This window comes from Protopterus annectens, chromosome 12.part0, assembly GCF_019279795.1.
Source record: "Protopterus annectens isolate FY-2018-M chromosome 12.part0, PAN1.0, whole genome shotgun sequence".
Lineage (NCBI taxonomy): Eukaryota > Metazoa > Chordata > Ceratodontiformes > Protopteridae > Protopterus > Protopterus annectens.
In genome coordinates this window covers 898,920,238-898,945,186 of record NC_056746.1, presented here as the reverse complement: position 1 = coordinate 898,945,186, position 24,949 = coordinate 898,920,238, and the positions used below count along the sequence as shown (strand labels likewise).

Below are 24,949 nucleotides of genomic sequence, written 5' to 3'. Positions count from 1 at the left end.
TTCTTCTACTGCCATAATTGAGTTTTCTTCTAATTGACTATAAACTCTGTCGGCATCAATTCCTGTGTATAGTTTATACGTCATCAGAAGGCAAGTTATTAGTCTGTAATTTTTAGGATAGCTTGCAGGTTCACTCTTAAGAAGGAACATTGTTTTGCTTGTTGTTAGCCAGGTTGGTGTATAGGTTCATAGGTTAGTACTGGGCTATCTGCCCGAAGGCATATATTAGCCCAGCCACATTGTGCGGTATTCACCGCCCCTTTAGTGGTTCCCTAGACCCTTGTACTAGCAGCTAGTACCCTTGGCCCCTATCTAGTGGTGCTGTTGGTGTGATCCCCGGTGTGAACTTTCTGTTACCCATCCACTCATCAAGGTTCCTCTTGAAGAGTGATAGTGAGGGGCTCTGTCTTGTGTAGATTGGGACCCTGTTCCATAGTAAGGGAAGTCTCTGCAAAAGAAATCTATCCCTCCAGCATGTTCTATTCATTGTTGTGTTGAGGTTTATATCCCTAGAGCGTGTAGCTCGAGTACATTTGGTTTCGCTAAGATGGAGCATGTTCAACAATTCTGGGTTGGACATGGCTCTGTACGTTAGACAGAGATCGCCTCTGAGAAAGCGGTATGCAATAGAGAACAGTCTTAGCTTTTTCAATCGTGCTGCATAGGGCAACTGTTTGAGGCCAGTAATCCTCTTGGTTAGGTACCTTTGTGGTCTCCCCAGCTGCTGGAGATGTCTAGCCAGGTACATTCCAGTTGGTGCATTGTACTCAATAATGGGTCTGATGAGGGAAGAGTAGAGGGGCACCATTACATCCTTAGATCTTGATGCGAACCCTTTCATGATTAGATGGGCCACATAGAAGGATTTTCTAATCACTTTGGCAACATGGTTATCAAAGGAAAGCTGACTATCTACTTGGGTCCCTAGATCCCTTATTTCTTCTTCAGATTTCAGGGGATTACCTCCTATGTTGTAGTTTGCGGGTTCTCTGTTTTTTTTCAAAGGGGATTACTATGCATTTTTTTGCATTTAGCTTGAGACCATGGCTTTGACACCATGCATCAGTCTCATTTAGGCCCTTCTGGAGGATCTCCATGTCGGCCGGAGACTCTGTTATAGCACCCAGTTTGCAGTCGTCCGCAAACTTAGTCAGCCACAGCCCTTCCGTGCTTGCCTGTACTTCTGAGAAGTATATGCCAAACAGGAGGTGCCCCAGAACAGAGCCCTGAGGCACACCACTCGTTACTGGTATGGATTCGGACATAGATCCCGCTACTCTTAATTTATGGGATCTGTCTGAGAGCCAGTTTGCGGTCCATCTTGTGACATAAGGGTTTATGCCCAGGCTGGTGAGCTTATCAATAATACCTGAATGGGGAATGGTGTCAAATGCTTTAGCAAGGTCAAGGTAAGCCATGTGTACCTCCTTTCCCTTATCTATAGCCTGAGTAACTGTCTCAAAGAAATCCACCAGGTTCAGGAGGCATGATCTGCCCTTGAAGAAGCCGAACTGTGTGGGGTCCAGCGACTGGAGCTTCCCAATCTCTACATTTATGAGTTCCATAATGATTTGCTCCATAGCCTTACAGATCAGACTGGTCAGGCTTATTGGTCGGTAGTTCCCAGGGTCAGTTGTAGCCCCAAACTTGTGTAGCGGGACCACCCTTGCCATGTGCCATTCTATGGGCACATATCCTGTGGAGAGGCTGAGACTGAACAGGGTATTAAGATGCGGGGTTAATTCCTTTTGGAGCTCGTGTATGACACAGCCTGGGACACCATCTGGTCCCATGGAGGCAGTGTTTTTAGCATTAGATAGAGCCTTGTTAACCAATGTATCAGTAATAATTGGACTTGCACAATCCCCTAGAATGGTAATAGGCCATGTAGGTGGTGAGGGGGGGGAGGAGAAATTTAGAAATTTGCACTGAATCTGTCAGCCAAGATGTTGGCAATGTCAGAAGGGTCAGTGTATTTTGTTCCATTTTGTACTAGCTCAGAAAAGACCTGAGCATTGCCATTTAGGTTTTTGACGTAGCCATAGAAGGCCTTATGGTTATCCCTGGCATCCTTGGCATATGTTCGGGGCATGCATATAAATAGTTCTTACTCATGACTAAATCCTTGTGCAAAGATGTTAATAAACTACTTATTCTTTCTTTTACTACTTTTATCCATTTAGCATCTTTATGTTCCACAGGATCTTCATAGGTACTTCTCCAAAATGTATAGACTTCCTCTTTTTTGGCAGTCTTTTAATTCCTTTTACCTTATTTCCGAATTCTCTTTAAAACTTTTTTGGGTCATCAGTAAATTGCTTATTTTGTACTTTTCCTTTATATTTATCTGTGTATATTCTAAGCTTTTCCACTTGTGCTGAAATTTTTAGTTTATTTGTGATACTGCATGATAGATCTTGGTCTGTTCTAATACTGTGAATTGCTTTATTCGGTTTACTATTAAAATGTCGAACGGCACTACGTCGACTGTACTATAGTCGAACACGGAAGTTCGAAAATAGTAATGTCGACGACAAAAAAACAATCTAGGACTGTGTTTTAACATGGGTCGAGGTAGGGGAGATGTTTGTAGTTCTGAATAATACTGAAGACCTACCTCGACCCATGTTAAAACCATTCCTAGATTGTTTTTTTGACGTCGACATTACTATTTTTGAACTTCCGTGTTCGACTATAGTACAGTCGACGTAGTGCCGTTCGTCATTTTAATAGTAAACCGCTTTAATCACATCTGTCTTTCTCAGTATTTTTGTTGATCTATTCCCTCTTCTATAGTCTTCTAAGAGTGACACTTCTTGTCTTAATTGATTTATAATTTTCTCTGTTCGATACTTCCATGATGGTATTCGGTTTCTCCCCTTCTTTCCCTCACTACCTTGTGGTAAAACTTTTATCAGTTATTAATTTAGCAGCACAGTAATATATCCTCTTTACTTCTGTTATATCACATGGATCTCTATGGACAGTTTTAATTACTGCATTCATTTGTTTTGTCAGACTTCTTTTTGGGTTTTATTGACCTTCTGTAGTCTATTTCTGTCATTGATCTTAATATATCTATCCATGTCTATTAAATCAAGCAACTCTTCTCTTAGCTTATTTTCTTCCAAACTGAGGGCACATCCCGTGTTTTCCATTTCCTGTGGGCATTCTATAGAGAGTTCTATAGCATCTTCTTGTGGCACCTTCTCTTCAATTTCATCCTGTGCTATCTTTTGCTCTATCATATGGGAACTCATTGGCCTCTCACTTCTCAACATTGACTGCATCAGCGTTTCCACAGTTTCCTATTCCTTTCCTTGCTGTCGAGCTTCAAGTGAATGTTTACACTGATTTCTTGTGGAAGGCTCCAAAATATCGTGATATGGCACCTAACCAATTGCTTCCTGTTCCACTGGTTTCCCCTTAATTTGGATATCCATTGTTTTGTCCATTTGTGGTGCTTTCTGCATTTGATTTTCTACAATGAATCCTTCACTTTGCAGGTTCCTTCACTTTGCAGGTTCAGTAGTAACCTTTTCAGAGAGAGTGCTTGTGTTATGTTAAAGGATTTTGAGATAAAGGCATTAGGATTCTACACAGCCAGATTGTTGAGTAAGATTGTTTCCATACCAGCATAAATTTTTAAATTTAAGAATCAACTGTCACAGAATAAAGAGTTGCTTAAATCCTTAGCTGGATTACTTTTTTCCTCTGGAAAGAGGACTTTATTTATGTTAAATTTTGCTAAGTTAGATGTGGCCAGGGTCAGACATTCTGAACAGTTATCCTTATTCATAATCTTATGCAGCCTTTAGTTTTGTGAAGTTTACTTACTGAATAGCTGTGCCAGCCTGTAAAACATCTTGTACCTTAGCATTTTAACCTCTCTTCCTAGAAGCCATTTAGGTTAATATTCTGCCCAGCATGAACACTTTATAGTTAAAAACTGCTAACTTAGTAGAAGTGGGTACCTATTGGTACTGTCATTTTTCGCTGTCCATTAGCTATCATTCTCATTCAACAGTGCTGTGGTCTTTGATACATAATAGAGATACCAGGTCTGTTCTGTGAATTATAGGTGTTTCCTGAACTGATGTAGCTTGCAGTATACCTGTTGTACAGCTGTAATATAAATTAGGGTACTTGTTTCTTTCCAGTTAAAAAAGAACTAGAACGACACAAAATATGTTCATGATTAGATCCTATTGTTAAGATTGGCTGCTGCATGTAAGGACCCAGCTTTTGTGGTATTGTGTATATGCATGGAAGTTGACTATGACACTGTCGTCTATAGACTACAAGTGCCACTGACAAATGATTTGTTTAATGATATTTTAAAATAAAGGCAGTCCAAGCATAAAGTGAATTAATTGTGTGTAATTATATTTTAAGATTTACTAGACATGTTTTTTGAATTCATAATTTTAATGACATTGCAACAGCAATATGGTTAATGTGTCCTTTAATTAGTTCAGTTTTATTTTCTTTAACAGTTTACTAACATGGCGGCCAGTGATATCAGATGACGATACAGTGGACAAGGCCTTAGTAAGTACTTTTCTTTGGAGTACAGATATGCACTCTGTCTATAATATAATGATTGTACCAGAGTTGTAGGAACATATGAACATACTAGACAAATGATCAAGGAGGACCATAAGAAGACCAGCCATATACACCTGTAAGCAGACAAACTTAAAAGATGTTTCATCATATTGATCACTGCCTTAGCTGTATGGGCTATACTCTGCCAAAAATATAACAGCAGGACAGCTTCGAAAGTTTAAGGGTACCTTCCACTCACCCAAACTATCCAACATCTCATGCTTAGATAACTAAAAGACAGGTTTGGGCACAAATGCCTTCACAGCTTTATTGCCACTGAAGAATACACTCCTCTGAGGCTTTTAAGGATCAGATGTCAGCTTGTACTGTTCCTTTGCTGAGTAGACAAGTTCTCTTTGTGTGTGTGTGTGTGGGGGGGGGCTTCTGTTTTTTTTTATTTGTGTTTCTGTTTTATTACTTTCCCCTTTTGGAAATTTACTTTAAAGCTAGGAGTGTTGTGTCTTAATGGACTGTCATGGGATTGTAAAGTGCTTTTAAACAGAGTGCTTCTTTGTCTTGTCAGCTTAAAAGTGATGTAAAGTAACTGAAAACATTTTTTTCCTGTGGAGAAATTGTTTATTTTACTTTTGTGGGGCTGGTGTAGTCTTTTAAAGTGTTTTTACTGTGTTTTTCTGTCAGAACATAACCTTTTTAGACTGGTTTTGTGTAGTGGATTTTGCCCCTTGCCTTCACCGAGAAAGAGGCACTTTTTTTGGCTTGACCATTGAATGGATAACAGATCTCATAGTTAGTCCTTCCCTCAGCCATTAAAGAGTAAAAAGTATGTAATCGAACAGCCCTTTTTCCACCACAGCAGGCTAGCAATTTGCTTCAGCCACACGTGGGTGAATCTGTTGTGGCCATTTGTTTTACCACAGAGTCATCTTTTAGCCTGAATCCCTCTGGTGCAGCACCTATGGCCACTATGGACAAGGGGTTAGGCAAATCCTTTATGGCTTTTAGGGTCCCCACAAGTGGGAAGGGAGAGCCACTGTGGTCAGTTCTAGAAGAGGGAACAGGGAAGGTTTCTCTGTTGTCAGAATGCTGTATCCATCCCCTGGGAAGCTGCTGCTGCCATTAGTAACACAGTTACTCCCAAATTTTCCTGCTGAAGAGTAATGGAAAACTAAGCATGTATCTACTTTTTCATATATTTCTTTGGGTAGGAGTAGTTTACAGGTTCTGGCTCAGGGTTTAATTCAGTCTAAAGTTTCTGGTAAAAGAAAGAGGGATGCCTCTTTTCCTGAAGAGATTCAAGATTCTGAATAGGAACAAGATGCAGGTACGGCTACAGTTTTTTTCCTCAGATTTCTAAGTCAGACTCAGAGCAGAGCTTAGTTTTTGATTTTCCTGTGGGGCTTCTCTTTCTGTGAAATTATTGCTAGAATGTGCCAGTCTTTTCAGTGAGAGAACACCGAGGTTTCTCAGTCCCTCAGAAAATACTATGAGTTATTACAGAAGGGTTTTCCAGATCCTACACACACATGCATTCATCCTGTTCTGTCTGCTTTAAAGGATGTGTGCATTACTGATCCACAAAATAAAAAGTTGCCTTGTAGCAAAAAAGAAACAACCACCAGGTATATCCAACAAATTTAATGAAACTCTGACATCTTGGCCAAAGCCTTCAAGGAGTATAACACAAAGTAATAAACTTGCCCCATATATTCACATACAAAATACATCAATTAAACAGTCATACAATTAAAGAAGTACTCTCCAATTACATTCTTCATTTAGTCCCCTTGGAGACAGGGTGTCAAATTTTAAAATGTAAGTAGATTCTTTTAAAAGCAACTGCTTCTTGATAAAAGAAACCTGAAATCTAGATATTTGTGTTTTTTTCAAAACAGTGCCTTGTAGCCCTTTACTTTCTCCATCATTAAACAAACTAAAATGTTCAGCTATAGCGCTCTCTGCTTTTATTAGCAATATCCCTCACATGCTCTAAAATTCTAATTTTAAAACACCTTTTTTTCTCCAATATGAAATTTGTTGCAGGGACATCTCTAGGCATTTATAAAGCCTTCAGTATTACAAATAAAATGGCCACAAGTTCTAAAAGAAACATTATTTATTCTAGGAAAAGCTTTTATTACATACTTGCAAGCCTTGCGCTTGCCACAAGCAAATGTATCACACATTGTCAAACTATATGGTATATTGGGAGATGGAATACTGAATTTACCTCTTACCAAAAAATTCTGTATACTTTTTCCTTCTGTGTAGGAAAATGCTAGTTCTTTGTTCATCCACTCTGAAGCATCCCTTAAATATGTCATATATTTCCAGAAATATCTAACTTGATCTATTATTTTGGGGCTAAGGGAACTTTATGTTGTAACAAAAAATATATATTCATTTGTCTCTTTCTTATGCACAGCCCCAGTGTATTGTCCATCCTGGTTACTTTTCTGGTGTCCATTAACTTGTGTATGAATTTCTGCCAACTATCATGTATTGTCTTCACATCATAGCCCCTATTTTTAAACATGTCTGTAGTTTTATGTAGGTCTTGTTTGAGATGCTCTTCAGTATTACATAGCTTATACAAGCGGAACAATTTCACCAAAGGGAATAGCTTGTATTGTATGGGGTGGATGGCAGCTTTCACCATACAGAAATTGTGTGCCTTCACTAAATTTCCTGTGGCTGAAGTTTTTAAAACATTCTCATCTGAAATGTCTACTATAACATCTAAAATAGGGACACGAGTCCCATTTTTCAGACTGTCAAATTTTAGTCCAAATCTATTATTTTGTAAGTCAGCTATAAATTCATCAACTAATTATTTCCCTCCCTCAACCAGAAAAATGCATTCGTCAGTAAATCTGTAATATTTGGCATGTTTATGAAAAAAAGAATTTCTATACAAATATTCCCTTTCGAATAAGTTCATACTAAGGTTGGCATACATGGGGCAAAGGCTGCCCCCATGGCAGTGCTTTGTTTCTGATGGTATAACTCGTTATTAAATTAAAAAAAAAAGTTGTTAAACAGAAATGGACAAGCTCTACAATATATTCTGTAGCAAGACTTTCCCAAAAAGCATCTTCTTGTCTCAATACCAAAACTGTGCTGGATGCTGGTGCATAAACTCTTTACATCTATTGTCATCCAAAACATGTTACAATTCCACTTAATAGTGCTTATTTTTTCCAGAAAATCAAACACATCACAAATATATGAAGGCAAGGTGCAAACTTTGGGAAACTGTCCTACTTTAAGAAATAATTACATCCTGAAACCATGGGCCTGCCTAAGATCCTTATGTAACTTAGGAAGGCAATAGAAATAGCCCATTTTACAATTTTCTGCATTAAACTTTTTTTTATGTCTTCCTCAGAAAAATAGCTTAGTCTATAGCCCTTGTGCAACAATTTTTCATACTCCTTAAATGCATTTTCATACATAAGGTTATCAACTTACTCATAAATATTAGTATCCATCAAATGCTCTAATTGATCCCACTGCTGCTAAACACGTAATTAGTTCCAATCCTACTCTTTCTAATAAAGATGGGAAAATTATCGATAGGTGTAGGAAAAGTATATGCTTCTGCAACTTGGATTTTAAGAATTTTGAGTTGTCAGGCTGAAATGTTAAAAGTTTGATCTGTTATTGTCCTCCTCATTCTTCCTCGAAGTATGGAGACCTCAGATTCAACTTGGCCACATTTCACAGACTTTTGGATCCAACTCTCGAACTCTTCTCTCTACCCATAATGCCCGAATCCTCCCACAATACCTCAGATCTCATTTGCCACTGTCTTGCATGGATGCAGATCCTCTCTCGAAGCATCTTATTAACTTCTTCAAGTTATTTACGAGTGTTTTTCTTTTAGAATGTTATATTTATGTATAACTTTATAAATCCTCCCTTTTTTATACTTGTAGTTTTCTTTTTTTCGGACTCTACTGTTCGTCTTTCCTACCTTTGCTAGGTAAACTTGATACATACCATTGTTGGTACTTTCTTTTCTGTTAGCTTGCCCTTCCTACCCTGTTGTTAGTGTACCTTTCACTACCATTGTTGGTAGTTTATTTTCCTTAAAAAAAAAAAAACATTTTGTTTTTTCTTGCTATCCTTCTTTCTCCTCATAGCACTATGGCTGACAAGCCAACAGGATTTAAAAAAAATGCACTTCCTGTGGGCAAAAAGTCCCATGTTCAGATACCCACAGAGAATGCATTTACTGTTTAGGGACAGCACACCTTGATACAAATTGTAGTATATGTGCTGCTCTCACCTAGAGGTCTGTTGTAGATTGGAGGAATAAGTTAGTTCTCAAATGACTATTCCCTTCCTCCTCCTCCTCCGCAGGAGTTCAAACATTTGAAGGCTCCATCAGAGCATAGGAAAAGGTCTCCTCCTAAATCACCAAAGACTTGCTCTACCGTGGAGCTTCCTCAAAAAAAATCCAAAGGTCTTTGAATCCTACTTCATCTGATCCGAAGAAAAACGTTTTGGATACCAATACGTCAGATCTGATACTTATTTTAGGTAATTCTCCTTCACAGCCTTTGGATCTGATTTCTGGCATTTCTAAGACTCTTAGAGCTCGTTCAACCAAGTTCGTTAGTGACACAATTTCTCCTTGGCTCCATTCCCCCCTTACATATAAACTCCGAGGAAACATTCTAGGCCTCAGTCCACTACCTCATCTGTCAGGTCCTCCAGTAGTGTTTCCGAGCCTGAAGTGGATAGGATGATGAGGAAGTTCCTCAGAGCTCACATCCAGATGGGGATTATACTGTCTCTCCAGCTCCCATCATATCCATGAACCTCCCTTCCGTTTCTCACATAGTTATGTCTCCTCCTCCAGTCTTTCCTTTGGTATCAGAGCCCTCGGATCCAAGAGTTCAGAGATAACCGGTGTCAGAGCCGAAGAGAGTTATGTCTTCAACTCCGACAGTTTCCCTGACTAGTTCTGTTCCTATTCCCTAGGATCGGGATGAGTCTTGGAGCCGAAGCTATGTCATCTGATCTGTTAGGCTAGGATCTACTCCATTGCTGTCTGAACCATCCTTGCCTCTTGTAGCCTTGGTGCTAGATAGCTCGGGTCTGGCTCCATCCTCGAGATGTTGATTGGGACAGAGTCTCAGTTTGTCTGCCTTGGAAATTTTGCCTCCAGTATGACTGTCCATGGCTTCCCTGGGTCTGTCTGCCTTCGAGGTAGTGGAGAGGGTGTTCTGTCATCCGAGACACCTGGTCTCTCACATATCTTCGGAACCTACATCTTTCCCCAGTGGATCTGAGCTCTAATTCCATCAGACCTACTCTGCAGGGACAGCCAGTGTCCACTAGGATCCAGACAGTTCCCTTAGAGGAACTACACCTCTCTTCAGACACCTCCCTAGAGCATCCCACTGAGGAGGTTCCCCATAAGAGAATGTATAAAACGAGGCCTTGAAATCTCTCACAGAAGATTGTGACTTTGACGATGGGACAGGTCCCTCAGAACACAACTTGGTGACATCTCATTTAGAGGCATTTTGGAGATCCTTAAGCAGAAAGGTAGTTGGTCCTCAGATAATCCTTTCCTGGAGGAGTCAGTACTTCTGGAAGCTTTTGGTGCTGGCCCATCTACTTTTTGTGCGACTCCTCCATGGGCATGGAAGGAACTGGATTCTGTTGAACCAATCCTGTGTCTTACAGAGAGGATTTTGGCACCTCCAGTACACAGACTACATTGGAACAAAGGAGTCCCTATAGATGCCATTGTTGTGGCAACAGCCATTAAAAAGTAGGTAGCAGAACAAAGCTCTTCTGTCCATCCCCCTAACAGAGTGTCTGTGGCACTGGACAGATTTGGAAAGGGCATATTTACTTCTGGTGCACTTTACAAAGTTGCAGAGGGATTTGACCAAGGAGCTCTCCAAATCCCTCTTGGAGTCCATGTATGCAGTGGACTATAAAAGATGTCTGATGTCATTTGCATTCATTCCTCAACTGTTAGGTTTGGATTGGACCCTCAGATCCAACTCGACTGCTTTTTACAGCTCATGGAACCCTGAAAGTTCTCAAGCACCTCTCTTACCCATAATGCACTAGTCTCCTACCATACTTCAGGTCTCGTTTACCACTTTTCGCAATCTGGCTTTGGTCGCTGTTAGCTCTCAAGTCTAGCTAGTGTTTTGTAATACTAAAATGTATACTTTATAATTGCTATATCCTTGTTGTAAACCTTTCCTCTGTTGCCCTTGTTACACTTTTGAGTGTATTTTTCCCTAAATGCCATTGTTGGTATTTTTCTTCTTTCTTCTACCTTTTAGATAGTTTCTTTGATTTACCATTATTGGTATTCCTTCATAATTTATTTAAAGTTTAAAAAAAAAAAGCTTCTCTTTCTTTTTTCTTTTGATTTAGCTGCTGTTTACATAGTAATGTTGGAAAAACGTTTGGGTTTTAAAAAATGTAAGGATTGTGGCCATAAGATCCCTTTGTCAGATGCACACGAGTTGTTTGTTTATTGCATAGGCCGGGCCCATTTAAACTCTGCATGTGACATGTGTAAGGGCTGTAGTGCAAGGATCCTTATTTCACTGAACAATTCCTAACACCACCTGTATTTAATACGCAGACGACGCCACAATAATTTGTTCAGCCACCTCTCCAACCAAACTACAGTCCCTAACCCAAAAAGCATTTAATATAGTAGAACAATGTTTTTTAAACCGCTACATTCTCCTAACCCCCCCCCCAAAAAAAAACTTTTAATTTTCACTCCAACCCAAAAATCCACACCAATAAATTTCACACTCGTATCTAAAAATGGCACTAACATAGCTCCCAACTCAACCACTAAACTTTTAGGAATAACAATAGATAATCCACACCAATAAATTTCACACTCGTATCTAAAAATGGCACTAACATATCTCCCGACTTAACCACTAAACTTTTAGGAATAACAATAGATAACAACCTTACCTTTGATACTTATATAAACAGCACAATAAAAACAGTCAAAAAGAAATTGGGGTCCCTTTATAGAATCAAACCCTTTCTTACACCAGCAGCCAGGACCACCATAGCCAGAACTCATTTAATCTCCACCCTACTCTATGCTTCACCTACATACACTAATTTTTCTAAAAGCAATCTCAACAAACTGGCAGTCACCTATAATAATATTGCTAGGTTTGCCACCGGCTCTCCTTTTAGAACTCATCATTGTCTTAATCTTTAAACCTAACACCACTCTTAAGTATTCAACTGCGGTACCACCTTTAACATTCTTGTAAGAAAAGCGCAGTCCAGGTCTGAACTGTCTGCAAACAGCTACAGTTAACTTTGAACCTAACACCACTCTTAAGTATTCAACTGCAGTACCACCTTTAACATTCTTGTAAGAAAAGCGCAGTCTGGGTCTGAACTGTTTGCAAACAGCTACAGTTAGCTTTGAGTATGTGTCTACCTGTTTGAGCCAATATTCATTTTCCCCTGGAGAGCACTCTGCCCCCCCCCCACCACCACACACACACACACACACACACACACACACACACACCTTCCACTTTCTCTTATTCCCTTCTGTTAGCAAATAGTATCCATAACTGATCAATACTGTGTGTTTGTTAATTTAAACTATGACCACGGTAGCCTACTGATACAAGGTTATCCTGTTTTTCCACCGGAGAAATTAAGAAATGACTTACAGTTTCAGAGCAGTCCTTGGTCAATTGTGATTGTTTCTTAACACATACTTGTCTTTGCTTTGGCTCATTAGCAGCAGTACAAAGAACTGCCTGCTCACACGCTTGTTCTCCCCTCCCCCTTCCCTGTTTATTACCTTAAGACAATCCCAAAGTTAATAAATATTACCTGTGGCAGGCACCATTTGTAAAACTACAATCCACTCTGCTACAGGCCCCATGAAGGCTCATTGTCTCTGCAGTAAGTGTTTTACAACTGTAAATGCCTATTTATGTTGAATTGTATTAGACATTTTACAACTGTATATGTTTATGTTGAATTGTGTTAGACATCTAATATGATTTATGCTTTATTATTGGATGTTACTATGGCATGCTAGCATTTTGTATGCACCAAGTTGTTTTTAGTATAATAGTATGTATGGTCTCTTTGCATAGCTGCACCTTGTTCACTAATGTTATTCATGTAATTGTGTTTTGTGTAGACTGCTCATACTAGTGTCTAAATTATTTCTATATATTTGTGCTGTTACTGGTGGATAGAATCACATTAGAGAACCACAACAGATTGCTGCTCGCTATATTTTTATCTGTGACTGCATAACTGTCTGGGTTTTTTTTTTTTCTAATGTTCTTCCAATTGGCTCAGTATCTGCATATACTAAGTAATGGTTCAGGACATTGTCCTGGATGCGGCAGCTATTTGCTCAGTGTGTTTTTTATAATCTTTATAATATATATTTACCATCTCAAAAGTGCTTACTCCTCTCTGTACTCTTTTTTTTCTAGACCTAACACCACTCTTAAGTATTCAACTGCGGTACCACCTTTAACATTCTTGTAAGAAAAGCGCAGTCCGGGTCTGAACTGTCTGCAAACAGCTACAGTTAGCTTTGAGTATGTGTCTACCCGTTGAGCCAATATTCATTTTCCCCTGGAGAGCACTCTGCTTTGGCTTGTAAACAGCCCCACCACCACACACACACACACACACACACACCTTCCACTTTCTCTTATTCCCTTCTGTTAGCAAATAGTATCCATAACTGATCAATACTGTGTGTTTGTTAATTTAAACTATGACCACAGTAGCCTACTGATACAAGGTTATCCTGTTTTTCCACCTGAGAAATTAAGAAATGACTTAGTTTCAGAGCAGTCCTTGGTCAATTGTAATTGTTTCTTAACACATACTTGTCTTTGCTTTGTGATTGTTTCCAGCCCCCTCATACGAGCAACTAACAGGGTCTCTACCCGCTTCGCTCCCCACCCTACCCCCTATTCCCTCCCGCCCCCAGTGGTCCCACCTTTATTGCACTCAAACCCCTCCCATCTTTACAATAGCCAACCACAGCGCTAACCCAACACTACCTCCTCCATCTTCCCTCTACTATCACACCTCCTCAACTAACATGTACAAGCATACCTTTCCTATGCTCACTGCATGCACTCTCCCTGCACATCTTACATCCTACCAAAGCTCCATCATTCCCCCACTCAACCACTACCACTGTACTACTACTCACACCACCACTCATGTCTCACCCACACTCAGCTCCCCTCCCACCAGCTCAAGAACCATCCCTATGCACCCCCCACATAGTCTACCAACTATATTACTCAAACATAAAGCATCCCTACACCTTAACATAGTAACCCTCCCACCATACCTATTACCCACAGAGCACAATCATAAAGTTTCCGTTATAAACAAACACATTCAAAAACTGAGAAAACTAATAATCTCATGCATATCAAAACTAGTCCTAAGTGGAGACATCCACCCCAACCCTGGCCCTATAAATCTCCAACCCCAATCCTCATAATCAGACTAGAAACCACAACTTCTCCCATATTACAGCCAATAGAAAGCCAAGTGACTTCCTTCTACTAAGCCTAAATATTAGAAGTATATCCAACAAAGTCCATGAACTCCATGCCACCATAGACTTGTACTCCCCAGATATAGTCATCCTGATGGAAACCTGGCTAAAACCTCACATTACCAGTGAGCAAATACTCCCTACAGGTTACGGCATACTAAGAGTAGACCGGCTAAACAAAAAAGGAGGTGGTGTAGCTATAATATTTAAACAGCATCTAAACATCCAGATCTTAAAATCATCAGCTCCACAAATAGGCGATGAAGAAATAATATATACCAACCTCAAAATTAACCAAAACCATCAACATAATTGGATGCTACTTCCCACCTGGTCAAAACATCCCTCCACTAGAAAACCTCCTCAGCTGGTCTACCCACCATCTCCCCCAAGAAACTGTCATCTTAGGTGATTTCAATATTGACTGGCAATCCTGTTCTGGCAACAATCCAACCCATCATGTACACCTTCATGGCTTCACCCAACTAGTCCAGTCACCAGCCAGGATAAATAAAAACTCCAGCAAGCACACTACCCTGGATTGGATACTAGTCAGTAAGAGCCCCCAGTCATATATAACAGGCTGCTTATCAGATAGCCTCAGTGATCACTCCCCAACATTCCTACTCAAAAAATACCTATACCAAGCTAAACCTGTCATCTACCGTCAAATATGTAAAAAAATTAAACTTTAACCCACTCACATTCATCTCATCCCTCAAAGAATGTAACTGGCATCCTCTAAAGTACCTCAGTCTAAATGACGCAGTTGAATTTTTTAATACTACCTTCCTGAACATCCTTAATAACCATGCCCCCATAAGATTTTCCAGAACCAAAGCACAACTCTCCCCATGGCTACAGAAAACCACTAAGTCAGAAATGAAAAACAGGGATAAAGCCTGGGAGCACTGGCGCAAAACCAAAACCCCCTCAGCTAGACAGAAATTCCTAGAACTATGCAATAGAGTCAAAAAGCTAATAAAACAGGACAAATTCCAATACTACCAGTCTGCCCTAGACTCCTCACAACACAGCCCCAAACAATTCTGGTCCTCCATAAACTCCATCCTCCACCCAGGTAAGGTCAGTACCCCTCCTCCTAACATCCCTCACTCCTCAGAAAATATTGCTACCTCATTCAACACACACTTCACCCAAACCATACTATCACTAGCTAAACAACACAACCCCCCTCCCCTCCAACCCACACCTTCAACTAGTAATCTCCCCACTGCCTTCTCTTTTTCTCCTGTACCTACCTCCAACATAAAACTAAACTTAAACCCACCAAATTGGCAGCAGACAACCTCCCAAGTGAATACCTACAAATCGCAGCTGATGCTCTGGCCTACCCAGTATCCATCTTGATTAACCGATCTCTGTCAGAAAGTTACATTCCCACACTGTGGAAAGTATCACATATAATTCCCCTCCACAAAGGCGGACCCTCCGCAGAACTAACCAGTTACCGCCCCATAGCTATTCTCTCTCCACTCTCCAAAATACTAGAGAGATGCATACACTCTCAGGTCTCAGACTACCTCCTTACTAACAACCTCCTTTCCAGTACTCAGCATGGTTTCCGGCCAACCATAGCACCACCACTGCCTTACTCTCCTTTACTAACACTATCCTTCAGCATAAAACAATGGCTATCTCTCCTCTGCTACTTTCCTAGACCTATCTAAAGCATTTGACATGGTCCCACACAAACAACTTATCTCTGTCCTCAATAACCTATCCTTCTCACAATCAGTCACCAACTGGTTTCAGAGTTACCTGTCTGACTGCCAACAATCCGTTGTATGGCAGAATGACATATCTCCCCAACTACCTGTCTCCATAGGGGTTCCCCAAGGATCCATCCTTGGACCCCAACTCTTCTCTGTTTACACCAATAATCTAGCCTCTGCCACCAAACATGGCACATTCATACAATACGCAGATGACTCGACCATCATCTGCTCAGCCCAGTCCCTACCCAAACTGCAAAAATTCACACAGGAAGCCTTTTCCTGTGTTGAAACATGGTTATCCAATGCCCAATTAATACTCAACCCAAACAAAACTAAACTACTCATCTTCCAACCCTCCAAACATACTCAAAACAACTCTCACTTTAACATCACAGCAAAAGACAACACCACTATATACCCAACTGAACACACCAAATTGCTAGGAGTGGAAATAGACAATAAACTAAAATTTGACATTCACATATCCATGACCATAAAAAAAGTCCACAAAAAACTAGGAGCGTTATACAGAAATAAGCAATTTCTCACCAAAGCAGCAAAGATTTCAATAGCAAATTCCCATCTTATCTCCACCCTACTTTATGCCCCTCCAATATATACCAACCTAAGGCAATGTGATCTAAACAAGCTAGAGACCTGCTACAACAAAATCGCCAAATTCGCCACAGGGGCATCCTACCGTAGTCACCACTGTCTCTCACTTGCTGAACTGGGCTGGCTTGAACTCCCTCACCTCCTTCAGTGGTATCAGCTCTCACTCGCCCACAAACTAGTAAACCATCCACTAAATGTCCCATCCCTCCAGAATCTACTCCAACCCTATCGCACCACCAGACCACTAAGATCCAGCAACAAAAATCACTTGCAGATCACTAAAGCCAATAACTCTGCTGGTGAAGCACTATTCTCTTGTGCCATAGCCAAATTATGGAACTCAGTCCCACCCACAATTACCTCCGTACCATCATGCACCCACTTCAAAACTTTACTAAAAGCGCACCTAAAAACATGCTAGCTATGCCCTTGCAACTCCCACTCTAATATCATCCACCCCATCCAACCACTACCTTTCTTTCCACTCCACTAACTACCTTGATTATAGCAATCTCAGATGCTCATAAGCCTAGTACTTATTATACAGCAGGAACTTCTCATTGTAACATTTGTTAATCTCTGTTATGTACTTCACAGATAAAGATTCTAGTTGTCTACTGATGTACTATGTTCTTCATCTGTAAATATGTTGTAAGTAATTGCTATGTTAAATTGTTAATCGCTATGTAATCCAATGTAACTACTGTCTGTTTATTTTACTGTGGAGCTTTCCTCCCCGGGCCTTCACTGAAAATGGACCTACGTCCAGTCGGACACTCCCGGTCAACAAATTTAAATAAATAAATAAATTAAATTAAACAACTAGGATGGCTAGAATTTGTAAACCAGCTACATTTTCACCAGCTTGTCATAGCCCATAGGACCCTGTGTCAACCCACCAACACTCTCTTGCCTCATTACGCCATATAACAATCTTAAACAGTTGCACTCCTCAAACAGACTGCTTATCAGTACCAGCAAATCCAACAACTTAGCTGGAGACTCTTTGTTCTCTAATACTGTTGGAAAGCACTGGAATCATCTTCCCTCAGAACTTACAGCTCTGTGTTCTTTGACACTTTTTAAACAGAATCTAAAACTATTTCTCAGTAAACATTGGTTATACCCCTGTACTAACCCTGACTAACTTTCTCTCTGTGCACATGTTTGAATACACTGTATCTCTATCAATGTATCCGTAATCAACCAAAGACCATGTTATTGCGATTTAAAACACGTATATATGTATATATGTAAATAGTACTATCTCTTGCACAATACCTTGTACTGTTTTGTGTTTTGCTCACTACAAGTATTGTATCTTTATAAACAACAGCTTTTATATACTTGGACTGTTGCAACTTCCTATATTGTATCTGTGTATCTGACTTGGAGCTTTTCTCCCAGGGCCTATACTGAAAAGGGACATGTATCCAGTTAGACTAGCCCGGTCAACAAATGTAAATTAAAATAAATAAAATAAATTATTGACTGGAAAAAATAAATTAATATTAAGACGATTAATGCAAACATCATCCTCTGATGCACCATTTGGGGCTCAAACCCCCAAGAAAGTTGATAAAAAGGAGGCTAAAAAAAGTCCATCGGACCCATCAGGCTCATCTGTTCTGTGCTGGGAGACGCCTTCTAAAATATCTAAATCATTGGATCTGAAAACCATAACTTCTGATCCGATTTGTTTCCATAATCTATGATGTTGGATCAGATATGAAGAAACCGAGATAGCTCTCCACGGATCTGGTCTCCTCTCACTCTGGTCTGATATCTTCATATCTCCTATCTCCTTTCCCAGAGAGATGCCACCATTCCAGGACCTTGTCCATTTCTTTGTCTTGATCCTGCAGAAGTTTGATCGAAGCAGATGTGTTTATGATGATTAGGAAATTCCTCTCAAAGTAAATTCAAATTGGGGTATACTTGCTCTTTCCCCTTTGGGTCTGGAGGCCTTCATAAGTACTACCCCACCTATTTTGTCTCCTTCTTCATTCTGACCTTTGGTTTTGGAGCAGTCGGAACAGAGAAACCCAGATCATCCATATCGAATCCAAAGTTCATTGTATCTTCAACACTGGTACTGTCTATGAGTGGACTGGCTCCGAGCATGTTGGAACTGGATGACTTTTGGAGATGTACTGTCATTGCTGGAGCCGAGGTATTGGAGTCGACTCTTAGATTGTCAGAGCAGTCTCTACCCCTCAGAGCCTTGCCGCTTGACAGCTCGGCTCCATCCCCTGTTTTTAGTGGTTTGTTCAGAAGAAGTTGACAGTTCTGAAGCATGTCTTCTCAGAGCCATCAGTTTCTTTCTTCCCGAGGCATTCTGCTTTCAAGGTAGCGGAGAGAGTTTTCTTTGCTCCAGGAAAAAAGACACATCCACCTTCCTCGGCTCCCACTTCCCAGACCCAGTTGTCTTTGCATCTTGATGCTCAACTTTCTACTGCACAAGGACAGCCAGTTCAAAGTTTCCAGGATATCTCTCAAGGTGTATGGATTTCTTCTGATACTTCTCCAGAACAACCCACCAAATAAATCCCTAGAAAGAGAAAGTGTAAATGGAGGCTCTTAGACTTTCCTCAAGAGTGTGTCACAGAGGATACTGATTTCGATGAGGGGGAAGGGTCCTCAAGATCACCACCTGTTGATGTCTCATTTGGAGACATTTCAGAAATTCTTAAGCAAAGGGGTGGTTGGTCAGCTGATCAACGTTCCCAAGAGTAATCATTATTCCTGGAAGCATTTGAGGCTGGCCCGTCTCCCTCCTGGGTAACTCCACCCACTGATGAGCTCATTAGTTTGATCTCTTGATGGGCATGGAAGGAACCTGACTCTGCTGACATGATCCCTGAGAGACCAGACAGGATTCTGGCACCACCCAAGGATAAGGAATTTTGGAGCAAGGGAGTACCAGTTGATGCCATGGTCATAATGGCGGCCACAAAAAAGGAACTTGCAAAACAAAGTTCCTCTGTTCATCCTCCTAACAGGGACTGTAGGGCACTGGACATATTTGGGAAGTGTGTATATGCTTCATCAAGCTTTGCACCTCATTTATTGAAGTATCTTGCACACTTCATCAGACTTCAGAGGGATTTGATTAAAGAACTCATAAAATCCCTCTCCGGGATCATTACTTCTGAGGCAGAGAGCTCCATTGCCTCACACTTGGCTACCCTACAGACCATTTTGAATTCATCCATGAGGCTCATCTGACATGCAGCTGAAGGTACCTGAAGGGTGACAGGTTCAGGCACTTTTATTAGGAGACATGCCTGGATGCACCTGTGATTTTGCGGAGCCCTTCAAGTCTTCCTTCATCAATGCTGCCTTTGACAGAAGTTCTTTTTTGGCCCAAATTTAAAGATACACTATCCAGGTGTGAGCAAGATAAGACCCTGCCTGCTGTGAATGTATGCTTTTCGACTCCTGAAAGAACCCTTTCTAGGAATCAACAAGGGGGTCAACAAATGTGGTTCAGAAAGTCCCAAGGTCCTTTACATGATCCTGTGGAAATAGTTCCCCCAGGGTAGAGGAGGGAACTCTAACTGAAGATGCTGCGTGCTCAGCAGAGGAGACCCACAGAATTAAGGGTCCAGAGATACTTTCTCTGACAGATCGTACCAGTGCTCCTAAAAGGAGGTCCGATTGTCCACCTCTTGAGGCAGTTAGGGGTCATCTATCCCTGCACCAGAGAGCCTGGCTAGACATTACAAAAAATTTATGGGTGTGGAAGATTATTTCCAGAAGTTATAAAATATCCTTTTCCTTTCTCCTCCCTTAACATTGAACAAAATTCCTGATGTTCTACTCAATCAGAAGAATTCTGCAGCACTAGAAATAAAAAAGCTGCTCAAAAAAGAGTCATCCAAGAGGTCCCATCAGACCAGAAAGAGTCCAGAACTTGCTCAAGATTCTTTTTAGTGCCAAAGAAAATGGGGGGACTTGGAGACCAGTTTTGGATTCAGCAGTCTGAACAAATCAGTTCAGCACATGAAGTTCCAAATGGTCACAGTTCAGTCCATTCTGCCTTTCTTGTGCAAGGACGACTAAATGTGCTCAATAGATCTTCAAGATGCATACTATCATATAAAAATTAACAGAGGATCCAGAAGATACCTGCACGTCTGCGTGGGGATTAGTCGTTACCAATTCAGTGATTTGCCCTTTGGGCTCACCACAGCCCCTGGGGTGTTCACCAAGTGCATGGCAGTAGTAGCAGCTCACTTGGGACTGCAAGGATTCTGGGTGTTTCCTTACTTGGACTGGCTCAGAACCACTCTGACCAGGTATCATCTGATCAAAGCACAAGATTATGTACTCCAGTTATGCTCCCACCTGGGAATTACTATCAGTCACATCAAATGTCAGCTAGAACTTTGAACCATCAGCCAAATGTGAATTAAAATGTTTAACTTGGAAGCCTGTCTTTTTAATGGCCATTACATCTGCTAAAACAGTATCAGAACTTCAAACCCTATCTTCTAAACCTCCTCATTTTCTTTTTTGTAAGGATAGGATATCCTTATGAACTTAACCCATCCTTCATTCCTAAGGTGGTGTCAGACTCTAATTTTAATGAAACTATTAATCTTCCAGTTTTCTTAACAAATTTTTCAAACTAAAAAGAATATATGCCACATTTGCGTGGATGTTCACTGACAGCTGAGCTTTTATCTACACAGGAAAAAAATTTTCAGGAAATCATATCAGTTATTTGTCTCATTTTCTTATTCAAAATTGGGTAAACCAGTTACCAAAGTGAGCTTAGCCAAATGGTTAGCTGATTTGTATTTCATTTATTTACCAAAACGTAGGTTTGACTTTGCAAAAACCTCTAAAAGCTCATTCTACCAGCTCTATGGCAACCTCTTCAGTGTTTTTATCCATGTCTTCCTTGGATGATATTTATGCAGAAACAACTTGGAGTATCCCTCATACTTTTTCTGCTCATTACAAATTGGATCTGGTCTCTAGGGGAAGAGCAACCTTCAGTTCGGCGGTGCTCAGAAATATCTTTCCTTATAGTCCTCCCGGGATTGCGGTAGCTGGGGACTCTGTCCAAACGGTTGAGGAATGAATGAAAGTGACAACATTAGATAAAGAAGTTAAGTACTCACCATAACCGTTCCATTTGTGTTGTCCATTTTCATACTTCCTCAACTTCCGTCCCTTCAACCCCCTACCAGTTTGACTTTTGGAAGGATCAGAATGCGCTAGAGGAACCAGTGTTCTTTTGTATGAACTCCAGATAACTGATATTTGTTTTCTATACTTACTAAAAGTCAACAAATAAGATCTGAGGTATGGTAGGAGACTAGAGCATTATGGGTAAGAGAGAAGCTCGAGAGCTTTCAGCATTCCACGAACTGTAAAAAGCTGAGTTGGATCCGAACCAAAGGAAAAATTAAAATGGACAACACCAATGCAACATTATGGTGAGTGCATAACTTCTTTTTCCACACAACTGGCCACTCTATCTGTTCCCAGTTCATCCATGAGGTTTATTTCCCATTCTGCAAAGGGTACCTCATGAGCAGCCGGTTCAGTCATTGCCGTATGGAGACACGCCTGGATGCAGTTATGCGACTTTGCAGAACCTTTCAAGTTTTCTTTCATCAATTCTCCTTTTGGTGGTACATCCTTCTTCGGCCCTTCTGTTGAAGAAACACTTTCCTGATGTGAACAGGAACGAGAGACCCTGTCTGCCATAGGGATTCATTTTTCTACCAATCAGTGATAGTTTTCACGGAATCAAAGATGAGATAAGAAAATGTTGTTCTCTAAACCCAGGGATCTTTCCAGTATTCATGCTGGGGCATCTCCTTCAGAGGCAGAGGAGGGAGTTCAAATGGAAGACGCTGTCCTTGCAACAGAGGAGGCCTGCAAAACCAGGGTTTCTGAGATTCCTTTCTGGATAGACCCTTTCAGCACTCTAGAAGGGCTGCCTGACTGCTCACCTCAGGAGGCAGTCAGGGGACATTTGTCGTTGCACCCAAATGCCTGGGCTGTTATAACAAAAGATTGTTGGGTGCTAAAAATAATATCAAGAAGTTATTTCATACCATTTTCTCAGATGCCTACATCCAAAGGAAGAAGGCTTCCTGATGTCCCACGTAGTCAGAGAGAAGCTGCAGCTCAAGAGATTCAGAAGCTGTTGAACAATAGAGTCATCCAGGAGGTCCTACCAGACCAAAGATGATTTGGAATTTACTCAAAGTTCTTTTTAGTGCCAAAAAAGACAAGGGAGTTGAGACCAGTTTTGGATCTAAGCACTCTGAACCAATATGTGAGGTAATCAAAGTTCTGAATAGTCACAGTTCAGTCCATTCTACTCCTCTTACACAAAGACTATTGAATGTGCTCAGTCAAACTTCAGGACTTGTACTATCACATCAAAATAAACAGATGTCCCTTAAGATACCTGCACTTTTGGTTGGGAGTCAGTCACTCTCAGTTCAAAACCCTACTTTTTGGACTCACCACAGTCTCCAGGGTGTTTACCAAATGTATGGCAGTGGTTCCAGCTCACCTGAGACTGTGAAAGTTCAGTTTCCATACGTAGATGACTGGTTCCTCACTACCCCAACCAGGCATCTTCTAGGACAGTCCAGGGACTATTTGCTCCAACTTTTTCAAACACTATTTCCAAGTCCAAACTACAGCTGGTAAAGAGCCCGGAGTTTATTGCTGTTCAGTTAAACACAATAACTCAAATTACTTCTCTGCTTCCTCATCGTAAAGATTTAATCAGGTCTCAGATTCAGCATATTCTTACTCACTCTGCTCCTCCAGCCAGACTTGTCCTTTAGGCTCTTGGTTCCATGGCAGCATCTATAGTCATATGCATGTTCTACTGTGGACTGTAGCTGTTCAGTGGTCTGTTCTTCAATATCCTGTATCCTTCCCAGTCAAACTTACTTGGGTATGCAGAAACCATCTTCATTGGTGGATCCAGTCAAACGATATATACAAAGGTCGCCCCTTTATTCTCTCTTCCCCAGTGGCCGCAATGACCATGGATGTCTCCCAACTGAGATGGGTGAAGGTAGGGGGAGCCATTTCTTGGGAAGAATGATCCAAGGCACTTGGTCCCCTCTAGAGACCAATTCCCACATCAGTGTCCTGGAAATGAGAGCAGTCTTGTTAGCATTGCAGGCATTTCAAGATGCTCTCCCTCTGGGGACTAATGCGATTCAAACCAACAACATATCAGTAGTCCAGTGCATCAACAGACAAGGGGGGAACCGATCTTATCTTGTGTGTCGAGAAGCTATGAGTGTGTGGCAGTTTGTGATCTCCTCCAACTGCTTTCTAGTGGCAACACATATTCCGGGGAAATCCAGCATACTAGCAGACAACCTCAACAGGTCTGTTTTCATACCTCACAAATGGTCTCTCAATCAGTTAGTGGTGGAAGAGATTTTCTCTCGCTGGGGCCAGCCTTGCTACGATCTCTTTGCAACTGTCCATAACAATTACAAAACCTCTTAAGCTGACTCAGTAGATGGTGAGCTTTTGTAGTCAAAAGTAGCCAGTTAACATATGTTTTTTTTCCTTTAAATATTTTAGCAGTATATATTAATGTATTTACATGTATTTTAAACATACTTCGTTGGTTGTATTTTTATTTGAAGTACAAACAGGATTTTAAATAGGTATTTTATAAGGCTAGTTATTTGTATGAAATGTCATCAAGTGTTGTATCTGCTGTTTTAAATGTTTTGGTGGTGTTTAACACCAATTAATTTGATCATGTGACCAGTTAAGTTATTTGAAGCTACATAAAATTATGGTTAGGCATGTTTTTTTGTTCTGATGAAGTCGCTGTATTGACAGGGATGAAAGTGCGTGACTTTATCACTTGCTTTTGGTTTTACTGGAAACGGAATAAAAGGAAAAGGATTACTTCTAATGGTTTGAGAGTCAGTTTACTGAACTTCGGCACTGTTGAGTCAGCTTAAGAGGTTTTATATTTGTTTTTGAGTTGAGTTTGCCTCTCTTGGCTAGTTGGTATATTAACTCCCCATAACAGCAAGTGCAGCAGGTACTTTGCCTTGATCCCCCCTCAGGGGGAGTCACAGAGAGATGCTGTAGTCCACATTTGGCCCTCTGGTGTTCTTTATACCTATCCCTCACTTCCTCTAATTCCAAAAATCCTACAAAAAGCCAGTTGGTTGAAGAGCTTGGTTATCGTCATTGCTCCCTTTTAGCTTCACGAGTTGTGGTTTCCCTTCCTTTGGTCTCATCTTCATTATCCTCCTTGGATACTGAACCCCAGTCCAGCTCTTCTGTCACATCCCTTGAGATGAAGCATCCCAGTATCCCAGGCCTCAGACTAACCAGATGTTTTCTGCAGTTCCATTAATAGCTAGACAGCCCAGGCTTTCCTCTCCAGTTCATCATATACTTTTGTCCTCCCGGAAAGATTCCA

At 40.8% G+C, this 24,949-nt stretch overlaps 1 protein-coding gene across 1 annotated transcript in view; it reads left to right on the top strand.

Annotated features, from left to right (window-relative positions):
• The window catches only part of ARFGEF2 (ADP ribosylation factor guanine nucleotide exchange factor 2), a 2,483,667-nt gene that overhangs the window by 2,099,189 nt on the left and 359,529 nt on the right, over positions 1-24,949 (top strand). Inside the window, exon 33 of the mRNA XM_044089932.1 lies at positions 4,497-4,551. Coding sequence (XP_043945867.1) covers positions 4,497-4,551 — 55 coding nt within the window. The remainder of the gene's footprint in view (positions 1-4,496; positions 4,552-24,949) is intronic.